Source organism: Lontra canadensis, unplaced genomic scaffold, assembly GCF_010015895.1.
Source record: "Lontra canadensis isolate GAN:19392208 unplaced genomic scaffold, GSC_riverotter_1.0 scaffold63, whole genome shotgun sequence".
NCBI lineage: Eukaryota > Metazoa > Chordata > Mammalia > Carnivora > Mustelidae > Lontra > Lontra canadensis.
Window position 1 is genome coordinate 9,540,239 of NW_022631057.1, and position 20,587 is coordinate 9,560,825.

The 20,587-nt window shown below is 39.6% G+C and overlaps 1 protein-coding gene across 2 annotated transcripts; it reads right to left on the reverse strand.

Annotated features, from left to right (window-relative positions):
• Nucleotides 1-676: 676 nt before the first annotated feature.
• LOC116879693 (alpha-1,6-mannosyl-glycoprotein 4-beta-N-acetylglucosaminyltransferase-like) lies at nucleotides 677-20,581 on the reverse strand. 2 transcript variants are annotated; one of them, XM_032878084.1, is made up of 4 exons: nucleotides 20,463-20,581; nucleotides 7,086-7,260; nucleotides 5,715-5,871; nucleotides 677-1,905 (listed from the first exon to the last, which is right to left on the reverse strand). In XM_032878084.1, exons 2-4 carry the CDS (start codon nucleotides 7,191-7,193, stop codon nucleotides 770-772), a joined length of 1,401 nt encoding a protein of 466 aa, XP_032733975.1. In that variant the 5' UTR covers nucleotides 7,194-7,260; nucleotides 20,463-20,581; the 3' UTR covers nucleotides 677-769. The 2 variants fall into 2 exon arrangements, with proteins under 2 accessions (XP_032733975.1, XP_032733974.1); XM_032878083.1 differs by lacking the exon at nucleotides 20,463-20,581 and adding an exon at nucleotides 10,878-10,999.
• Nucleotides 20,582-20,587: the final 6 nt, after the last annotated feature.

A 20,587-nucleotide genomic window follows, 5' to 3' on the forward strand; every position in this document is an offset into this window, starting at 1 on the left:
TATACAATAAGTATTTATCAAATGAATGACTGCCTTGTAATGGCATAATGAGATCACAGAGAAAATAGTCATGCTCCTCTCCTGACCAACTAATTTTTTTTTGTCACATAGGAAGTGCAGCCTTTAATGATCCTATTTCTTGGCTCTTGGAAAGATCCTCTGTCTTCTCTCATGTACTGCTAGAGTCTTGGGATATGAGCATCCAGTCAGTCCTACCCATATGTTCCTGTTGCTTCTAGAAGTCTGGTGTTCTTGCTCCAAGGGAAGAATTTTGGATGGTAGATCCTTTTGCATAGAAAAACAGGGAAGAGAAAAAAAAAAAAAAGAAAACCAGGGAAGGGTTAAAAATCCTGCCTCTTCCACCAGTGGCTCTCTGGGACCAAGAGGATGTTACCTTCACTCTGCCTTTCAACATGTTGTGTCTTCTGTGTTAAGAATCCTGAAAGGAGGGGCACCTGGGTGGCTCAGTGGGTTAAGCCTCTGCCTTTGGCTCAGGTCATGATCTCAGGGTCCTGGGATTGAGCCCCACACGGGGCTCTCTGCTCAGATGGTAGCCTGCTTCCCCCTCTTTCTCTGCCTACTTGTGATATCTTTCTCTCTGTCAAATAAGTAAATAAAATCTTAAAAAAAAAAAGAATCCTGAAAGAATCCAAGAGTGAGATGTCCTTGACCAATTTCAAGACTTTAATTTTTTTAAATCTCTATACATTCTAAACTCCAACTCAATCCCTCCCAGAACTCCCAATGGCTTCTTCAATATTATTAAACTTCACTTAATCCATAGGTTGATGTGCCTGACTATTATTCCAGAGGGTGGAGTGGCTGTCACAAGCAATCTCACACATTTTACCTTCTTCCCAGACTCATCAGATAATACCTGCTTATTCAGGGTGCCATTCTCTAGTAGCCCCAGTAGAATATAGTCATCACAGTCATTGACCCTATTAGTAGCATCATAGCCCAGTTCTACTTGTCCCTCTTCCAGATGATTCTTGCCTTTTAGGTGAGAGCCAGTCAGCACTTGAACTTGGAACACTTTGGCAGGTACATCCAAAACCACAGTCAGATGACTGCCAGCCTCCGCTGATTTGGTATAAAAGAAATTCTTATCCAAGCTATAGGCATTCATGAGAACAGAGTCATTGGCAACCTTCAAGCTGGTGTAGATGGAAGCAGCAGGGTTGCTGGGAGAACCAGGGTCATTTTCCTCAATCTCTTTATCTTTGAGGCTATTGAATTTGCTATCAAAGAAGGAGTAATTACCCATGTGCTGGAAAAGAGAAGGGAAGAATTGGATTGGTGCTGGTTCCATGAGAAGGTCATGAAAATGAGTGAAGAGGTAGTCACAGGGCATTTTTTGGTAGAAGAGGAAAAGGAAGTGAACCAAGCAGGGAAGGTCTCTCGTACGAAAGAGTTTTCCAGTGAAGCCCAGCTGAGAGAAGTTTAGAGTCAGCCAAGGTTTGTTTCTCCAGGCAGACACTGCAGTAGCTATCTGGGTGACAAATCCTGGAGCACATGTCACATCATCTTCGATCATCAGAAAATAGTCAGAGAGGTTGGTTGCAAAGTTCATGAGGAAGGCATAATCCATGTTCTGCTTGAAGTGGAAGGCTACATAGGCTGGGGTGTCATGAAAGTTTTTCTTAAGGTCCTTTAAAAGAAGATAGTTTTTAAGAGGTGTATTGATCACTACTAGCTGTCTGGCCTGGATATATGGTTTAAACAGGGTTGAGATGTTGGAGATCATTTGAACAAGCCACTTGGGGTCAGGATCTGCCAGGTGTACCAAGACAATGAAGTGTTTCCGCTCAGATGAGGAGGAAGCAATGAAGAGAGATTGCAGGGTGTCCAAGAGGTAGCTCCCACTGGAATGTTGAACTGAGGAAATCCCTATGGTCAGCAGTTCTAGGATTGGGGAGAAAAGAGGACCTTTAACAACTTAGAGAAGTGAGGAGAATAGTTGCTATGAGTGAGGTTATAAATCTTTCTTAGGTCTTTCCATATGCTAAATTCATTTGTCCCTCCGGTTATTTTACATTTTCTCGCCCCCAGGTCTGGGTATGGACCATATTAGGAGTTAAAAATATCTGGTCATAAGCTATGAGTTAAAAAGATTATCTTTGAGGGGGCGCCTGGGTGGCTCAGTGGGTTAAGCCTCTGCCTTCGGCTCAGGTCATGATCTCAGGGTTCTGGGGTCGAGCCCCACATCGGGCTCTCTGCTCAGTGGGGAGCCTGCTTCCTCCTCCCTCTCTGCCTACTTGTGATCTCTATCTGTCAAATGAATAAATAAAATCTTAAAAAAAAGATTATATTTGAAAAACTACTGTGGGAGAAATAGATAAAGAAGATAAACTAAAATCATTGCATTCACGTCTCCTCCCACCCAAAGTCCCACTGAGAAACCAGGAAGGTGGCCATGAAAAGATAATAATATTTGAAGAATTCCCGGAATATAGAATTTGGAACAGGATTGGTGGAGAAATCTAAGTAGAATTTATAGCCCCAAAGACACACAGAGAAAACAATTGCACAGATGCATCTGTATCAGAACTTCAGAAAAGTTCTCAGTTTGAGCCACTAGATAGAAGAGGTATGGACTCTGGAATGGTCACCTGGATAATTACAGAACTGTTTCCAGAACCACTAGACCAGTGATCACTAAGAGGCTGGTGGTAGCAACACACATGCCCAGGCAAAAGTCATAAGGATTTCTATCTAAATAAAGTGGAAGGTTTGCCAGGCAAAGGCCCAGAGTGTGAATCCTGGCGGTGGAAAGAACATCAGAAATGCAGGCAAGAACTCTAGGCAACAGAAGAAGGGGGAAAAGAGAGAGCATAGCTGACTATGGCATTTACCTTTACACTCCCTCAAGTAGACATTCAGAAATGTAGAGCCTGCCAGAGTGTGTAAGCAGGTAAATGGGGGAAATTCCCCACATGACTTAGGGTTCTACTGGGAGAATTAGCAGGACACTTTGCCCAGAAGATCTGTTATCCACATTCCTTACTTCCTCTCTGTGTCACTGCTCCCCCATAATCTAATGAGGCAGGCTTCTATAATCACAATACACTTCTACAGAGAGGCAAAAAGGACTGGTTATCTGTAGAGAATTACACTGCTCATTCTAGATCCTGGAATATAAATCTGAAACAAGAATCAAAGAACATTTGAATATAAATATGAAACAAGAATCACCAACATAATGGAAGAAAAACGACTCGACCAGAAAGAAAACTGTAAAAATGTAATAGAGGGAATCCTGAAATGAAGAACATTTCAAATATATTATTATCAATCCTCAGAGAGATTGAAGAAGAAATCATACTTTTTGGTGAAAGGACAGGTTCATATGAAAAGAAATTTGTAGAAAATATGGATATGGTGACTTGATCGAGTTCAGCTTAGGTTTATCTGATATGTTCTTCCATCAGAAGGCACACAAAGGCAAACTGTTTCTGTTTTTAGGTTCTTAGCAGCCTTTGATGTTCAGTGTCTAGATCCATTAATACTCTAAGGATTGTAATATGGTGATATTTTAAGTCAAACATTCCTTCTGCATTCATTACCTGGAATGTTTCTATAAAGTGAAAATTCCCTTAATCTCCTCTTTGGTTACCCAGTGGTATAGTTCATATAGGTAAATGAGATAAGTATTTGATTCTTTCCTTTTACTCACCAGCTTTCAAAATAATGATTGGTTGCCTAGCATTTTCCAATTGTGACGAAATTGGTTGGTTGGTTTTCTGTTTGTTTGTTTGTTTTGGTATCTATATGAACTCATGAATTTTATGATTCAAACCACAGAAATTTTATCGATGTTTAAATTGTCCTATCTTAGGCAAGTAGTCTCTTGAAGTTGGGTCCTGAGCCCATTTAATACAAGTTTAGTAATTTTTCTTTTCTTTTTCTTTTTTTTAATATTTTATTTATTTATTTGACAGAGAGAGAAATCACAAGTAGGCAGAGAGGCAGGCAGAGAGAGAGGGGGAAGCAGGCTCCCTGCTGAGCAGAGAGCCCAATGCGGGGCTCGATCCCAGGACCCTGAGATCATGACCCGAGTCAAAGGCAGAGGCTTAACCCACTGAGCCACCCAGGTGCCCCAATTTTTCTTTAAAAAAAAAAAAAAGATTTATTTGTTTGTTTGTTTTAGAGTAGGGGGAGGAGAGGGGGAGAGAATCTCAAGCAGACTCCCCACTGAGCCAGGCTGGACATGGGGCTCCACGTGGAGCTCAGCATCACGAACCATGAGATCATGAACTGAACTGAAAGCTAGAGTTGAATGCTTAATCAACTGAGCTATCCAGGTGTCCCTCAACTTTAGTTATTTTTGAAAGATTCCTTGCTATCGGTATGACACTTCCTGCCTTGGACGTGAAATCAGCCTTTTTTTTTTTTTTTCAAGGAGGACTGGTTATTTTATTATAAAATGGAATTACTCACTCCTAGGGGGTTGTTTCTAGACCCTAGGGGACAGAGCTAAAAAAACTTTTTTTTTAAGTCTTTTTATTTATTTATGACAGAGAGAGATAGCAAGGGAGGGAACACAAGCCATGGGGAGCTGGAGAGGAAGAAGCAGGCTCCCCCCTGAGCAGGGAGCCCAATATGGGGCTCGATTCCAGGACCCTGGGATCATGACCTGAGCCGAAGGCAGAGGTTTAACCCACTGAGCCACCCAGGTGCCCCCTAAAAATTTTTTTTTAGAAAAAGATAAAACACATCATGGGTTCAGGTTCATTCAATTAAAAATGCATTTAAACTTAAAGAAAAATGTAGTTTTCCCTTGCTGAGATTTCTTTGTATTTTTAAGACCAACAAGCTTAAGCCCTCTTGAACTTAATCTTATTTTATTGACAATAAATAACTTTGTGTTGTTCTTTGAATTCTTAAAGTATATGAGTCAGTTAATGGTTATTCTGTCACAAGATTTATTTTTTCTTATCAAATACCATCACAACTTATGGGGATCAAATGAATGCCATAGCTGGACCTCAGAAGGGTACACAATGCCAAAATGAAGCTTGTTCAGCAAAGAGAATCACAAAGTCCTGGTTGAGCTGACGGATAAAAGCCACATAGTCAGGGCACCTGGGTGACTCAGTGGGTTAAGCCTCTGCCTTTGACTCGGGTCACGATCTCAGGGTTCTGGGATCGAGCCCCACATCGGGCTCTCTGCTCAGTGGGGAGCCTGCTTCCTCCTCTCTCTCTGCCTGCCTCTCTGCCTACTCGTGATCTCTGTCAAATAAATAAATAAAATCTTAAAAAAAAAAGCCACATAGTCTCTAGCCATAGACTTCATAATGGATGCTGGCACAGTTACCAGCGATAGGGGAAAGAGGGGTACCCTTACTGCAGAAGTTGGTGAGGACCACAGTCAGATCTAGGCTGCAGCCGTACTTTTGAGAGTACGTGATGGTAGTTAAGGCTGTGAGATTAGATGAGGTCACCAAGACAGTGAGTCTAGACAAGAACTAGGATACATCAGCATTTAGGCAATGGCGAGAGAAGATAAGCCAGCAAAACAGACTGAGGATCTACTAGTGAAGCTGGAGGAAAACCAGAAGAGTTTGGAATTCTATAAGCAATTGAAGAATGTTAAAAGAAGAGTGATCCACTGTATCAAATGCTATCATAGGTCCATTTCCTTCCTACTGCCTTCTGTCTCTACTCTTGTCTGACCTGTCCCAGCATGTTCCATACCCCTTGTGCATACTCACTTTTTTCCAAAGGAGGAGCTCCAATCAAGATTTGGGCGTTTATGTTTTTGAGCAGTTCTAACTTTTTCTGCATATTTTTGAAGGTTTCCAAGTGGTTTGTTCTACCAGGGTTGATCTGCATCCTGGCTCTCTGCCAAGCTACCATCTTGTTTTCCTCCTGAGAAAAAAGTAAGTTTCAGCTCTATTATTCAAGCCCTTTGGGAATAATAGTTGAGTGGATTCTCTTTGTACGACACAATGAAGTATCTCTAGGATACAGGGCAGGTTGCTCAGGGCTGACTTCAATTTCTTCCTTATTCTCTAAAGAATATTTATTTATTCTTTATTTTTATTTATATATATTTATTCTTCTAAAGAAGTTCTACACGAGGGGCTCTTGTATAAACAGTGGGTCTTGGGATGAAGGGAACTGGAATTTCACTAGCTTTCCTGGGTTCCCTATGACTACAGCTTGATACGGGTTCTGTGAAGGGCAAAACATCTATTAAGTGTGAGAGATACAGGAGAGAACGTACTTCCACCCCAATGTCCCAATCTAAACTCTTTCCTCTAAGTGGCAATTCACTCTTGCAAATTCGTTTACTACTCTCCCTTTTCTTGTCATTTCTGGTTTCTAGGGCAATTTTCTCAACTCTTGAGACTTTTTCTTGGCTTCGATAAATGACTTAACTTTTCTGAAATTCAGCATCCTACTATATAAAGTGGGCCGGAGGAGATATGTAACTTTAAAACTGAAGGAAATTTTCTAAAATGGGAAACTTACTAAACAAAGAGAATATTTTAAAAAATAAACATATAATGTATTATTCGCTTCAGGGTTACCACTGTGAATCATCAGTCTCACACAATTCATGGCACTCACCATAGCACATACCCTCTCCATTGTCCATCCCCCAGCCACTCCATCCCTCCCCCCACCACTGCCCAGCAGCCCTCAGTTTGTTTTCTGAGATTAAGAGTCTCTTATCGTTTATCTCCCTCCCCATCCCATCTTGTTTCATTTTTTTTCCTCCCCCTCACGACCTTCCACCCTGCCTCTCAAATTCCTCATATCAGAGAGATCATATGGTAATTGTCAGAGTATTTTATGTCTCATCAATTGCTATTAAAAAAGAGCCAACTTTGCCGAAGTATTAAATAAGCGTTATTTTTTCCTCAGCCCTAAATTCTCTGTTCTGGAGTGCCACATCCCTTATTTTCTCCATCAAAGAAAAATGATATGCTGAGTCCTCAAATTCATTATCTTTTTTCTTCTTTGAGTGTCTACAGTGTTAGTGACAATTTCACACAAATAGATAATTAGATAATCTTTTTTTTTTTTTTAAGTCAAGGGATTTTAACTTTGCCCTATCCATAGTTTCTGGTACTCACCGAAGATAGGAAACTTGTAGTATCAAAGGGATTTTCTCTAATGAAAAAGCAGATCGGGAACACCATTACTGTTGCAGTAACAATGAATAGCCATAGAAAATCTTTCATGGTGTTGGGGCTGGGAGCTTGTAGAGCTGTTTCTCAGTCTGTGATTCTTGGATGTATATTCGGATGTCTGCAATTTATAGAGTATCAAGAAAAGTTTTCATTTGGCAGTAATTTTTTTTCATGAATCAAGGAAGTTTACAGTATACAGTTTACTTATGTAAGTAGCATTCTTAAAAAAAAAAAGACTTTTTAAAAGAGCAGTTTCAGGTTCACAGCTACATTGAGAAGACGATATAGAGATTTTGCGCATACCTCCCTCTCCTACAGAGGCATAGCCTCCCCTGTGATCAACATCACTCATCAGTGTGTGTTGTTCAACTGATGAACCTACATTAGCACAGCTTTGTCCCCTGAAGCCCATAGTTTACATAATGGTTCAGTCTTAATGGTGTATTTGATGGATTTGGACAAATGTATAAATGACGGGTACCCATTATTATGGTAACTTACAGGGTATTTTCACTGCCCTACAAACCCTCAGTGCTCTGCCCATTCATCCCTCCCTCTCTCCTAATCCCTGGAAACCACTGATATTTTTACTTTCTCCATGGTTTTGTCTTTGCCAGAACATCCTATATTTGGAATCGCGTAGTGAGTAGCCTTTTCATACTGCCTTCTTTCACTTAGTAAGATGCGTTTAAGGTATTTCCATGTCTCTTCATGACTTTATAGCTTATTCCTTTTTAGCACTGAATAATATTCTGTTGTCTGGATGTACCACGGTTTATTTATCTAACCATTCCCCTACCAAAGGGCATCTTGGTTGCTTCCAAGTTTGAGCAATTATGAAAAAAGCTGCTAGAAATATCCCCATGCAGGTTTTTGTGCAGACATGTTTTCACCTCCTTTGGGTAAATACTAAGGAACTCAATTTCTGAATTGTATGTTACGAGTAGGTTTACTTTTGGGATGCCTGGCTGGCTCAGACGGTTTAGTGTCTGCTTTTGGCTCAGGTCATGATCCCAGGGTCCTGGAATCGAGTCCAGTGTCGGGCTCCCTGCTCAGCAGGGAGTGCAGCTCCTGCTGCTTGTGCTCAAGTTCTCTCTCTTTCTCTCACCAATAAATAAATAAACCTTAAAAAAAAAAGTAGGTTTAGTTTTGTAAAAAAACCACCAAAGTGTCTTCCAAAGTTGCTGTACCATTTTACATCCCCATTATGATATATCAGAGTTCCTGTTGATGCACATCCTCACCAGTATTTGGTGCTGTCAGGTGTCCTAGATTTTGACCATTCTAATAGGTTAGTGATGGTATTTCTCATTGTTGTTGTTGTTGTTTTTAAATTTTTAAAGATTTTATTTATTTGACACAGAGAGAGACATCACATGCAGGCAGAGAGACAGGGGGAAGCAGGCTCCCCGCTGAGCAGAGAGCCCGATGCAGGGCCCGATTTCAGGACCCTGAGATCATGACCCAAGCCGAAGGCAGAGGCCCAACCCACTGAGCCACCCAGGCACCCCTCATTGTTGTTTTAATTTTCATTTCCTTGATGGCATATGATGTGGAACATCTTTTCATATGCCTATCTGTCATTTGTATATCTCTTTTAGCTAGATGTCTATTAAGGTCTTTGTTCATTTTTTTAAAAGATTTTATTTATTTATTTGACAGAGAGTGAGCAAGCATGAGCAGGGTGGAGGGGCAGAGGCAGAGGGAGAAGCAGACTCCCCACTGAGCAGGGAGTCCTATGTGGGACTCAATCCCAGGTGCCAGGGATTGTGACCTGAGCTAAAAGCAGACACTTAACAGACTGAGCCACCCAGGAGCCCAGCATAGTACTCTCTTATACTTTTTTGTTTTTGTAGAATTGGTAGTAATGTCCCCACTTTCATTTCTGATTTTAGTAATTTTAGTGTTCTCTTTTTTTCTTCATCCATCGAGCTAACAGATTTTCAATTTTGTTGCTTTTTTAGAAGAGCCAGCTTTTGGTTTCATTGATTTCTCTTCTATATTTCATTGACCTTTGCTTTCATCTTTATTACTTCCTTCCATTTTCTTTGGATTAGTTTGTTCTGCTATATCTAGATCCTTGAACTGTAAAGTTACGTTATTGGTTTGAGATTTTTCTTATTTTTTTGGTGTAAGCATTTATAGCTATAAACTTTCCCTTTAGAACCACTTTCACTATGCCCCATAAAGTTCGGCATGTTGTATTTTAATTTTCATTCATTTAAATATTTTCTAATTTTTTGGTGATTTCTTTTGTGATTTACTGGTTGTTTAAAAGTGTGCTAATTTCCACAATTTTGTGAAATTTCCAGTTTTCCTTTTGTTAGTGATTGCTAACTTCATCCCATTTTGTCAAGAGTAGATACTTTGTATGGTATCTATCTTTTTAAATGGATTGAGACTTAATCTGTGGCCTGACATATCCTGTAAAATGTTCCTTGTGCACTTGAGAAGAATGTGTATTCTGTGGTTGGTGGGTAAAGTGCTCTGAAATGCCTGCTAAATCTAGTCGGTTTACTGTGCAGTTTAAGTCCTCTATTTCCTTACTTATTCTATGTCTAGTTGTTCTGTTCATTATTGTCAGTGGGATATTGAATTCTTCAACTATTACTGTATAACTGTCTATTTTTCCCTTCAATTCCATCAGTTTTTGCTGCTTATATTTTGACGACCTGTTATTAGGTATGTAAAAGTTCATAATTATATCTTCTTGCTATGTTGAACACTTTAATGAACTCTTAAAATGCCCTTGTTTCTTATAAACTTTTTTTGCTATAATGTCTATTTTGTCTGGTATTAGTTTAGCCACCATTCTCTTTTGCTTAGTATATGCATGGAATATTTTTTTCCATCCTTTCACTTGCAACCTGTTGGTGTCTTTAGATCTAAAGCAAGTCTCTCAGGGTGCCTGGCTGGATTAATCAATGGAGCAAGCGACTCTTGATCTTGGTCTTGTGAGTGGGTGTAGAGATTACTTAAAATTTAAAAAAAAATAAAAAAAAATTGAGTCTCACATAGACAGCACAGTTGGATCAGATTATTTTAAAAGATTTTATTTATTTATTTTAACACAGAGAGAAAGACAGAGAAAGAGAGAGACAGGCAGCGAGAGGGGATGGAGCAGGGGGAGAGGGATAAGCAGGCTGCCCTGAGTATGGAGTCTGAGGATGGCCCAATCCCAGGACCCTGAGATCATGACCTGAGCCGAAATCAAGAGTCAGATACTCAACTGACGGGGCCACCCAGGTGCCAGATCAGTTTTCAAAGTCAATTCTGCCAACATCTGTCTTGATTAGACAGTTTAGTCAATTTAAAGTAATTACTCCTAAGAGTGACTTCTGACATTTTGTTACGTGTTTTCTAAATGCCTTACAGTATTTTTGTCCCTTATTTCCTGCATTACCATCTACTTTTGTGTTTAGTTGATTTTTTTTGGTAGCGAAATGTTTTAATCATCTTCTCATTTCCTTTTGTGTGTATTTTATAGCTATTTTCTCTGTGGTTGCCATGGGGATTACATTTAGCATCCTAAACTTACAACTTTTTATCTTGAATTTCTACTGGCTTAACTTCAAGAACATAGAAACTGCTCCTTTATAGGTCTACTATATATATATGTGTGTGTATATATATATATATATATATACACACATATATATATTTTTATATACATTTATTTGTATTTCTATATTCATATATATAAAAGTCTCAGCCACAACACATGAAAGTCCTCACCTTTATTGGAGCTTTAGTTCTGAGACTTCTTTTGGGAAGTGCAGAGGAACTCGGCTTCACAATTCTTCAGAGTTCCGGACTTTCTCCAAAGTCAAGAAGAAGAAAGTACCATGTTTGGGGGAGCTGGGTCGGGGCCATAATTTGCACCCTCTGAGGTAAGACAAAGTTGGTCACTGCTTTCAGATGACACTCCACCTGACAACCATTGTTCTCCCTCAAAGGGGCCTGTTTACCCTCCAACTTCACACCAAACACCAGCTCCTTGGTGAAGGTCCTGGGGAAGTGGTGAGGAAGTTCTGATACCAGCTTCCTGGGATTCTGACCTAGATCCAGGACTGTGGACTGGGCCACATTTTTCTTCAAATAAAAATAGTTTTATTGGTGTTTCCCCCAAGTTTAAATACAATGCATGTTCAATGTAAAACTTTGGATTAATTAAAAAAAAAAGAGAATAAAAATTACCCAAAATCCCAATGGCAGGAGCCAACCAGGTGACCCATATAGCTTACTTTTAACAAATATATTTACTAGGTAGAGAAGCATATGAACGAACAGCTGCTGGATCTTCCTGGATTTAACTTGGTGACTTTCACATTACAACCCCATAAGGATGAAATGGTTGGTGACATATTTGACAGGATGCTTCCATTTATGGATTTTCTATCTTTCAAAGAAATGTTTCTGGACTACAGAGCAGAAAAGGAGGTCAGGTACAGGAAATAACCAATGGTTTAGTGGCTATTCGTGCAAATCATCTTTCTGTCATCCAGAACACGGCAACACTGGCTTTTACCTCCAGCCAATGGGATTGCTTTGGACATCTACAGCTCAGTAGGCTGGGAGAGGATTAGGCTAACAATGACAGAAAAATAGATCTTGGAAGATATGAATTTGTACCTGTTTGTTAATGTTAAGTATTGACGAGTCAAAAAGTAAACAGCAGATTTAATGTTATTAACATAACAACACTCCCCAAACTGATATGTAAAGAACTGTTGCAATAAAATGACAACCCATTTATGAGTGGAGTATTCTCATAGACATTTCACCAAAGAAGATGTACAAATGGCTTATTAGCCATGAAAATATGCTCAATATCATTAGTGAATAGGGGAATGCAAATCAAAACCACAATGATATACCCACGAGAATGGCTATAATAAAAAAGATAGACAATAACAAGTGTTGGTGAGGATGTGGAGAAGGTGGAATCCTCGCACACTGCTGGTGGGAATGTAAACTGGTACAGTTGCTTAGGAAAACAGTGTGACAGTTCATCAGGAAGTTAAAATTACCTAATGGGCTGGGTGGCTCAGTTGGTTAAGCATCTGCCTTCAGCTCAGGTCATGATCAGGCTCCCTGATCAGTGGGAAGTCTGCTTCTTCCTCTGCCTGCCACTCCCCCTGCTTGTGCCCCCTCACCCCGCCAAGTAAATAAATAAAATCTTAAAAAAAATTACCAAATGACACAGTGATTCCACTTTCATGTGGAATATACCAAAGAGAAATGGAAATGTAAGTGCACACAAAAATTTGTGTATCAATGTTCAAAGCAGCATTATTCAAAATAGCCTAAAAGTGGAAGCAATCCAAATGTCCATCAATTGATAACAGACAAAGTAAGATAGTTCATGCAATGGAATATTATTCAGCCATAAAAAGGAATGGAGTGCTTGTTTATACATGTTACAACATGCATGAACCTTAAAAACGTCATGCTAAGTGAAAGCAGACAGACTCAAAAGGCCACGTATTGTATGATTTCATTTATGTGAAATGTCCAGAATAGCAGATCTATAGAGACAGAAAGTAGATTAATGGTTGCTAGGGATTTGGGAGAGGGAGAATAGAGAAAATTGATAATTAAAACTGTGTCTTTTGGTGGTGATTAAAATGTTCTGAATTCGATGTTGGCGACGGTTGCACAACTTCGTGAATATGATAAAAAAAAAAACCTACCCAACTGTATGCTTTAAAAGGACGATTTCTGTGGTGTGTGAATTATACCTCAATTAAAAAAAACAACAACAAACCTTTAATGGCCTGAAACCTGACTTCAGGGATTGCTGTTTCCTCTAAACTATCTTCTTGTATTCGTAATTCTAGAACACCTCTCAGAGTAGAGAACTGTCCCAGGTGCTTCTGAATCAGACTACTTCAGAATGAGCTGAGGTTGAATATTCTACCTGGGAGCCCCTTTCCCCAGCACACATGCTGAACCCCCACTTCCAAATGCCAGAGACAGGATTTGTATGAATGTTTTGTGTGTTTATAGCTCTTTCCCATGGGCAAGTGTTTCAATTTTTCAAGCGCTGGAAGCTCAGCTGTGCGGTAGTTTTGAGTGTTTGGGAATGTTTATCTAAGATGTTACTCAAACTAGCTGCCCCTTCTTAAGTTTTCTGAAGATCCTATTTTCTGCCCACCATTCTAGGAAAATCATAGTTTTGGTGGTGGGAATCAATTGAAAGTGATGTGCTTTACCTAAAAGATAGATGTAAAAATCAGCCCCTAGGCTTCTGTTTGAAGTCCTTTTTTAAAAAAAAATTTTAAATAAACATATAATGTGTTTTTAGCCCCAGCGGTACAGGTCTGTGAATCGGCAGGTTTACACACTTCACAGCACTCACCATAGCACATACCCTCCCCAATGTCCATAACCCCTGCAGTCCTTTTTGCTAAAAGGACTGTATCTTTTGCTGATCCTGATGTAGTTCTACTGCTTCTAGGAGAAACCTCTTTCTTAAAAAAGCATTATTTTTGAAAAAAATATATGTATTTTAAAATATTATTTATTTATTTGACAGACAGAGATCACAAGTAGGCAGAGAGGCAGGCAGAGAGAGAGAGGGGGAAGCAGGCTCTCTGCCAAGCAGAGAGCCTGATTCGGAGCTTGATCCCAGGATCCCGGGATCATGACCTGAGCCGAAGGCAGAGGCTTTAACCCACTGAGCCACCCAGGTGCCCCGAAAGATATTTTTAATACATTAATATTCAGGCTAACCTAGTGGATTTAATCTTGGGATTTTGAATGATCACCTATTTAAGGATAAAATAATATATATCGTGTGCTTTCTCATTGTTAGTGCTGAGAAGGCAAAAACCCTTTATGTTTTGGAGTCCCTAGTTTCTTGGGCACCTATGAATGTATACTGTGTGCTGGAAGCAAATTAAGCAAGGTGTTCTTTTCTTATGGCATGTTCTGTGTCTTTGTGCAGGTTTGCTTAAAATCCTTTCTGTATAAATCAGTTCATTAGGTTTTCTGTTGGTGTGGGAGTAAGTTTGGCAAAAAGGCTACTGACTGTAAGCTAGGAGATTAGGAAATTCCAACTAAGTCCTCCTGTCAAAATCTCTTCTACCATCATGTTGTTCTTTTTTTTTTTTTTAAAGATTTTATTTATTTATTTGATAGAGAGAGATCACAAGTAGGTGGAGAGGCAGTCAGAGAGGGGAGGGGAAGCAGGCTCCCTGGTGAAGCAGAGAGCCCTATGTGGGGATTCAGGGCTTGATCCCAGGAACCTGAGGTCATAACCTGAGCTGCAGGCAGAGGCTTAACCCACTGAGCCACCCAGGTGCTGCCCATCATGTTGTTCTATAGTCTAGTTCAACGTGAGTAAGAGGAGGTAGCAAACAGCTTTACTAGTTACCTATTTATTTGGCTTTGGTTTAGTAAAATGTTTGGTATAATATTATTTACCAAAAAGCATATATGTCAAACCTTTGAGCCTAGGCCAGGCAATCTCAATGAGCTCAGCTTATGGGAGGTAGATGAACCCAGGGATGGAAAGCCTTTGGTCTCTCTGCCATGGGTAGAGCAGGAACTAATGATAGAGTTCCCCTCCACGTCACTGTCCCCTGGTATGTGATTTATTTATCTAGGCTTCTGATAACAAGGCAGTATAGGGGGAGGTTGTTTTTGATTTGCAGAGGATGTAAGCTGATGGGGTGAGGTTAAGCAGAAGGTTTAGGTATTTTAGGTAATAATGTGGTTGTCGGTTTGAGCCAAAGTCTGAAGGTCCAGGGGAAATGTGGCCGGCATTTCAACATTCTCCCACATGTACAGCTGGAGCTGTCAACTCTCCCCATGTGGCTAAGACTTGTTCCTCAAGGCCCTTCCCGATAGTTCTGTTTATTCTTAGCATTCACTGAGTGGTACAGCTTGCTATTTTTAGCTCTGTGTGGTTATAACCTCTATTTCCCATCTACCCATGCTGAGCCCCAATCAGTAAGTTGCAAGTACAGTGTTTACAGGTAGCAATGCAGTTCATTTGTTTTCTTTTTTCTTTTCTTTTTTTTTTGGCATCCCACAGGCTCCTATGTTACTCAGAAGAAAGGATCAGAGCAGATGTTCCCTAAGGAAGGAAACGGTATAAAGGTCTCTGAGGTTAGACTTGAGTCTAGCCCTCAAAGTTGACTGAGTCACGAAGTGTGGGCTTATGAGGCTAAGGAAGGTTGTGTCCACCCCCTAATGTGGTCTGCCGTTTGGACATGATGCTTGATCAAACCTCTTCAACTAGTATCAATTTCTTCTTATCTTTCCCATTTTGTACTAAACCATGGTTTAGCAAGTTAGCGACCCGATTCTCAAACTTTGTAGGGTTAATAACAACTTACAAAAGCAAAGTAGTGCACCTACTTGGGCTGATACCCATCCTAAACAGAGTGTATTAAGAGAATGCAGGTTAAAGGAGAAGAACAAAGAGCTTCTTAGCTGTGAGCATGGCCAGATTAGCAAGAGAACTGAGAATGTGAAATGCCATGGAGGACAGAGTTTGAAGAAGGATGGGATCTCCATAGAAATACAAGAAAGAGAACTCAGAAAATACAATTAGGAGGTCATTGGTGATCCTGGAGAATAACCTTCAATGAACAAATGAGCTTTGAAGCCAGAGTTCAAAGACACCAGAAATGACTAGGTGCTAAAGAAAGGCCATGGGTAAAAGCTCTTTTTACTAGGCATGAATGGTAGACAGAGGAGGGATCAATGTCTAGCATAGTTTTTTTTTTTTAAGATTTTATTTTTAAGTTATCTCCACACCCAACACAGGGCTCAAAGTCACAACCCAGAAATTAAGAATCATATGCTCTAAAGATAGCCAGCCAGGTACCCCTGGCATAGATGTTTTCAATACAGAATAGACTTATGCATGATTGGAAACTACAGAAAAGAGCTTATAGGTAGGAAAAGTATACTAATTTTCATAATTCCTGATGTGTTTAGTTTAGCAGTCAATTTTCAAGTTTAATAGTCCCTAAAATCTTGATCCTGTAATGAGGCTGTATTGCCCCCATGTGGTATGGGCTGCCCAGCAAATTCATTCTAAACTAGGAATTGACAAACTTGCTGTAAGCAGTAAATATCTTAGATTTGAGTAAAAGTAGCCACAGATACACATAAACAAATAGGTGTGACCATGTTCCACTAAAACTTTATTTTCGAAAGTAGTTATGGGACAGATTTGTCAGGTAGCCACTAGTTTGTTCACTCTTTTTTTTTTTTAAAGATTTTATTTATTTATTTGACAGAGAGAGATCACAAGTAGGCAGAGAGGCAGGCAGAGAGAGAGAGAAGGAAGCAGGCTCCCTGCCAAGCAGAGAGCCCGATGCAGGGCTCGATCCCAGGACCCTGAGATCATGACCTGAGCCGAAGGCAGAGGCTTTAACCCACTGAGCCACCCAGGCGCCCCAGTTTGTTCACTCTTGATCTAAACCTCATTATTTGGGCTGAACATTAAAGTTATCTGAGGGTCTTTTTTTTTTTTTTTAAAGTGGGTGCCCAGGCCCAAGACTTATTGAAAAAGAACCTTCGGTTGTGGGGCGAGGGGGTATTTCGTGAATCCCACCAGGGAGTCTGTTGTGCAACCAAGGTTGAGAATCACTGATTCAAACCAGTAAATTTCTAGTTGAAGTGTAGCAAATAATAACTAATTTCATCAAGTTGTTATTGTATTCCAGGTGCTGAGCTAGGAGCCTTCCATATATTCTTATTTAATCCTCACAACTCTATTAACTGGGTGCCATTATTATGCCCATTTGATAATAGATAAGGAAAGTGAATTTTAGTGAGATTAAGTAATTTGTTCAAGGTTAAGGGTACAGAATATGCCACCCCCAAATATGCCACTTTGTGCTAAAGGTATTTGCGATTCAACAGCTGCAGAAGAAAAGGCCTTTTAGACTTCCCTTACCTGACTAAAAGAAACCACTTCTGGGAAATAATACTACCATAAATTCTTCTTGAGGGCAGATCTACTCCCAGAAGGAAGGATAAGAATGAAATAGAATGAAAATGAGAATAAAACCTACCTTAAATCCTTTATTTAGGGAAGTTTTATGGTCCTAAAGGAGACAAAAAGACCACTTGCACCAAGATAGAAAACCATTTTCACAAACTTTCTTATCTCCTGTTTGTTCTCCTGAAAATCCATTTATCTTTCCAAAAAGTCATTTGTTTTCCTCTAAGTGCTTTGCTCCTCCTTCCTCTCACCCATTAAGATGGTATATAAACCTCAAATCCTAATAATCTCTTTGAGTTACTCATCACTGGAGTCTCTCATGTGTGTGCATGTTGCACATTAATTAATCTGTCTTTTGTCAGTTTAATTTGCAAGACTCCAGTGACAGAAGCTAAGAGGGTAGAAGAAAAGTTTTTTTCCTCACCTACAAGGTCATTAGCTTTTAAGAGGAGGAACAGGGATTTAAACCTAGACATCTGCTTCTAGAAACTGAGCTCCCCATTACTAGACTACTCTATTTATTATTGTTTTTAACTGAAAAAAAAAAACCCTCCATCTTAAACTATTTTACCACACACTATATTTTAAATAAATTATATAAAAAGTTAGTCATAAGCACTTTTCTCTAGATCAAAGTTAATATACTTTTTCTAGTGCCACTGAATCTTATTTTTTGAATCAAATTGTTGACGTACCTTGTCCACGACTTTGGCACACCATAGAAATTCATTAAGTACCCTTTCAGTTTGTTTTCTGTCCTATAGATTTTCCCCCCTCTCAGCCACTGTTTGATACCACATCTGTTTAGGCTATTAATATCATTCAAAGGCAAAGCTTTCATATGACTCCCTTCATTTTGGTGGTAATATGGTGCAGTGATTTTACATATGAGCTTTGAAACCAGATAATCTGAGTTTGAATTCTGTACTGTCTTACTGCATGGTAAGTACTCAATAAGTATCAGCTAGTCTTCTAGCATTTTAATCAACTAGAATGTATGTCTTGCTTCAATTTCTCTCTTTATACAGAAGCAAAAAGGACCTTAGTCATCTAAGGTGCCTTTAAATAAAAACACCACTACAATTTTAACTATCACTACCACAACAATAGCTGACATTTATTGAGAGACTACAATGTGTTATTTTAAATACTTTCCACGGATTAACTTAATTATTCCAAAAACCCTATGAAGCAGGAGTTATCATTATCTTTAGTTTATAGATAGGAAACTGAGGCCCAGGAAGATTAAATAACTTTTCCAAGGTCACATGGATAAGGCAGACACATTTTCTGAACCCAAGTAAGTCTGGCTTCAGAATCCACACTCTTTATTACTTTTCGATATTGCTTTATACTGCTTCCAACAGGAAATGCTACTATTATGTATTTCTTCAAATCAGTAGGAACAATCTTCCAGTCTCTCCAAAACAATGGTTCCTAGGCTTAGGACTTCATAGGCTATTAAAATTTAAAAGAAGATTCTGATAAACAGCATAGATTTGCCACTTTTAAATTTTGACAAGAAAGGACCTCAAAAAACCAACCACCACCACCACCATTTACTATTAGCCCAAAATAAAGGATGACTTAATACCCCCAAAGTAGGATGGATATAACTTAGAAAGATAACATCCTAATGCTCTCTGTATTCATGTATTGTCCTTAATTTTTCCACTTTGTTGAGGACAAAGACTTTAGAACATTCTCCTTCCTTCTTTTTTTTTTAATATTTTATTTATTTATTTATTTGACAGAGATCACAAGTAGGCTGAGAGGCAGGCAGAGAGAGAGAGAGAGGAGGAAGCAGGCTCCCTGCCGAGCAGAGAGCCCGATGCAGGTATCGATCCCAGGACCCTGGGATCATGACCTGGGCCAAAGGCAGAGGCTTTAACCCACTGAGCCACCCAGGCGCCCCTTCTCCTTCCTTCTTAATATTGGGTTAATAGCTACATGCTACTTGCATTTAGATACAACAGCTCTTTTAGTAACGTTTACAACTTGTCTTTCTAAAAAAAACCCATGTTTTGGATCTGGAAGCTAACAGTGGTACTAATTAAAAGTTATTGCTTTTTAATAAAAAGTGGAATAAAAGACCTATAGGTATTTTGTTCCACTAAAGTGGCCAAAGGACTTAATGGTCTGAGGGGCCTTATTTCTCATTCTTGAAAATTTGAAAGGTGAAATAAAGTTTTGGGATCAGCACTTCTTTCATTCCAATGCATTAAAGTAGTAGTGCACACCGTTGAAAATGGGAACATTTCAGTTAAACCCTTTAAGTCTGCAACAGTGACAGCATTTTAATAGGACTTTTTTTTATCTTTTGCACCTTTGATTTCCTCCAGAGTCCTGATCCCTGAGTGTTTTCAGCAAAGTGCCACATCAGCAGAAATCTACACGAACGTTGGCCTTATTAATTTTTTATTGATAACATTGTGAAATAAGAAGGCTCAGTGCTTATCAGCTGCATTTTGAACTTGACAACAAACATGAATTATGTATACATGGAAAATTATTTGCAACAATTTTTAGTTAACAGTCTATTGGATCCTTGTTTTATGTTATGCCTTTAGATAAATTAAATTTTAATAGTTCACAATTATAATCAATTATATTCAGCTCCAATTATAATTCCTAATTGATTCAAGCGTATTACGACAATGTTAGGAGAGTGGTTTGTTCCTAATGAACTCTTATGTATTACGCAATCACATTAAAAACAAGACTTTCCTAGGGCGCCTGGGTGGCTCAGTTGGTTAAGTGTCTGCCTTCGGCTCAGGTCATGATCCCAGGGTCTTGGGACTCAGTCCCACAACAGCCTCCTGGCTCTGCGGAGAGCCTGCTTCTCCCTCTCCCTCTGCCTGCCACTGTGCCTACCTGTGCTCTCTCTCTCCGTCAAATAAATAAATAAAATCTTAAAAAACAAAACAAAAAAACCCCGAGTTTCCTAAATATCTTAGGGTGGGTCCAGCAGGTTGGATGTCTGGCTTCTCAAGACCTGGACCAGCACCTTTTGAGAACTGCAAGGAAGTGAGAAGGACAAAGAACATAACTCAGAACAAGAAATAGCTTCTTATTCGTACTAGCGCTACCCGTCCAGGATCCTGCTCCCTTGCAGTTCTGTAACCTACACTGTGACTTTTTTTTCTCTCAACACAAAGGAATGACAATTTTCTTTTCTCATCGATCCTTCCAGAATTTTGTTTGGAGGATGGTGGTCCATCGAAAAACTTTTAAGAACCCCTCCCTCCATTTTGAGAACTCAGAACTTTATGGCTTTTGTATAAGAAATAAGAGTGAGGGCTCTTTACAGACTCATGTTGGAATAGCAAGCACCAAGGCGACAACGTACGGACCTTTGGGTGCTGGAGCGAACCCGGTGTGTGGACAGAGGCAGTAGCTGAAAAATCCTGGGGACCAGAGTGTAAACTCAGTTTTAGTTAGCACGGGCGTGGGATCCAGGTCTGAGACACCAATCACC

Coding starts and splice junctions, on each gene's coding strand:
- LOC116879693 (XM_032878084.1), bottom strand. CDS start 7,193: ATGAAAGATTTTCTATGGCTATTCATTGTTACTGCAACAGTAATGGTG. Junction 5,872..7,085: donor CTACAAGTTTCCTATCTTCG/GTGAGTACCAGA, acceptor CTTTTTTCTCAG/GAGGAAAACAAGATGGTAGC. Junction 1,906..5,714: donor AGCTCCTCCTTTGGAAAAAA/GTGAGTATGCAC, acceptor CCCCAATCCTAG/AACTGCTGACCATAGGGATT.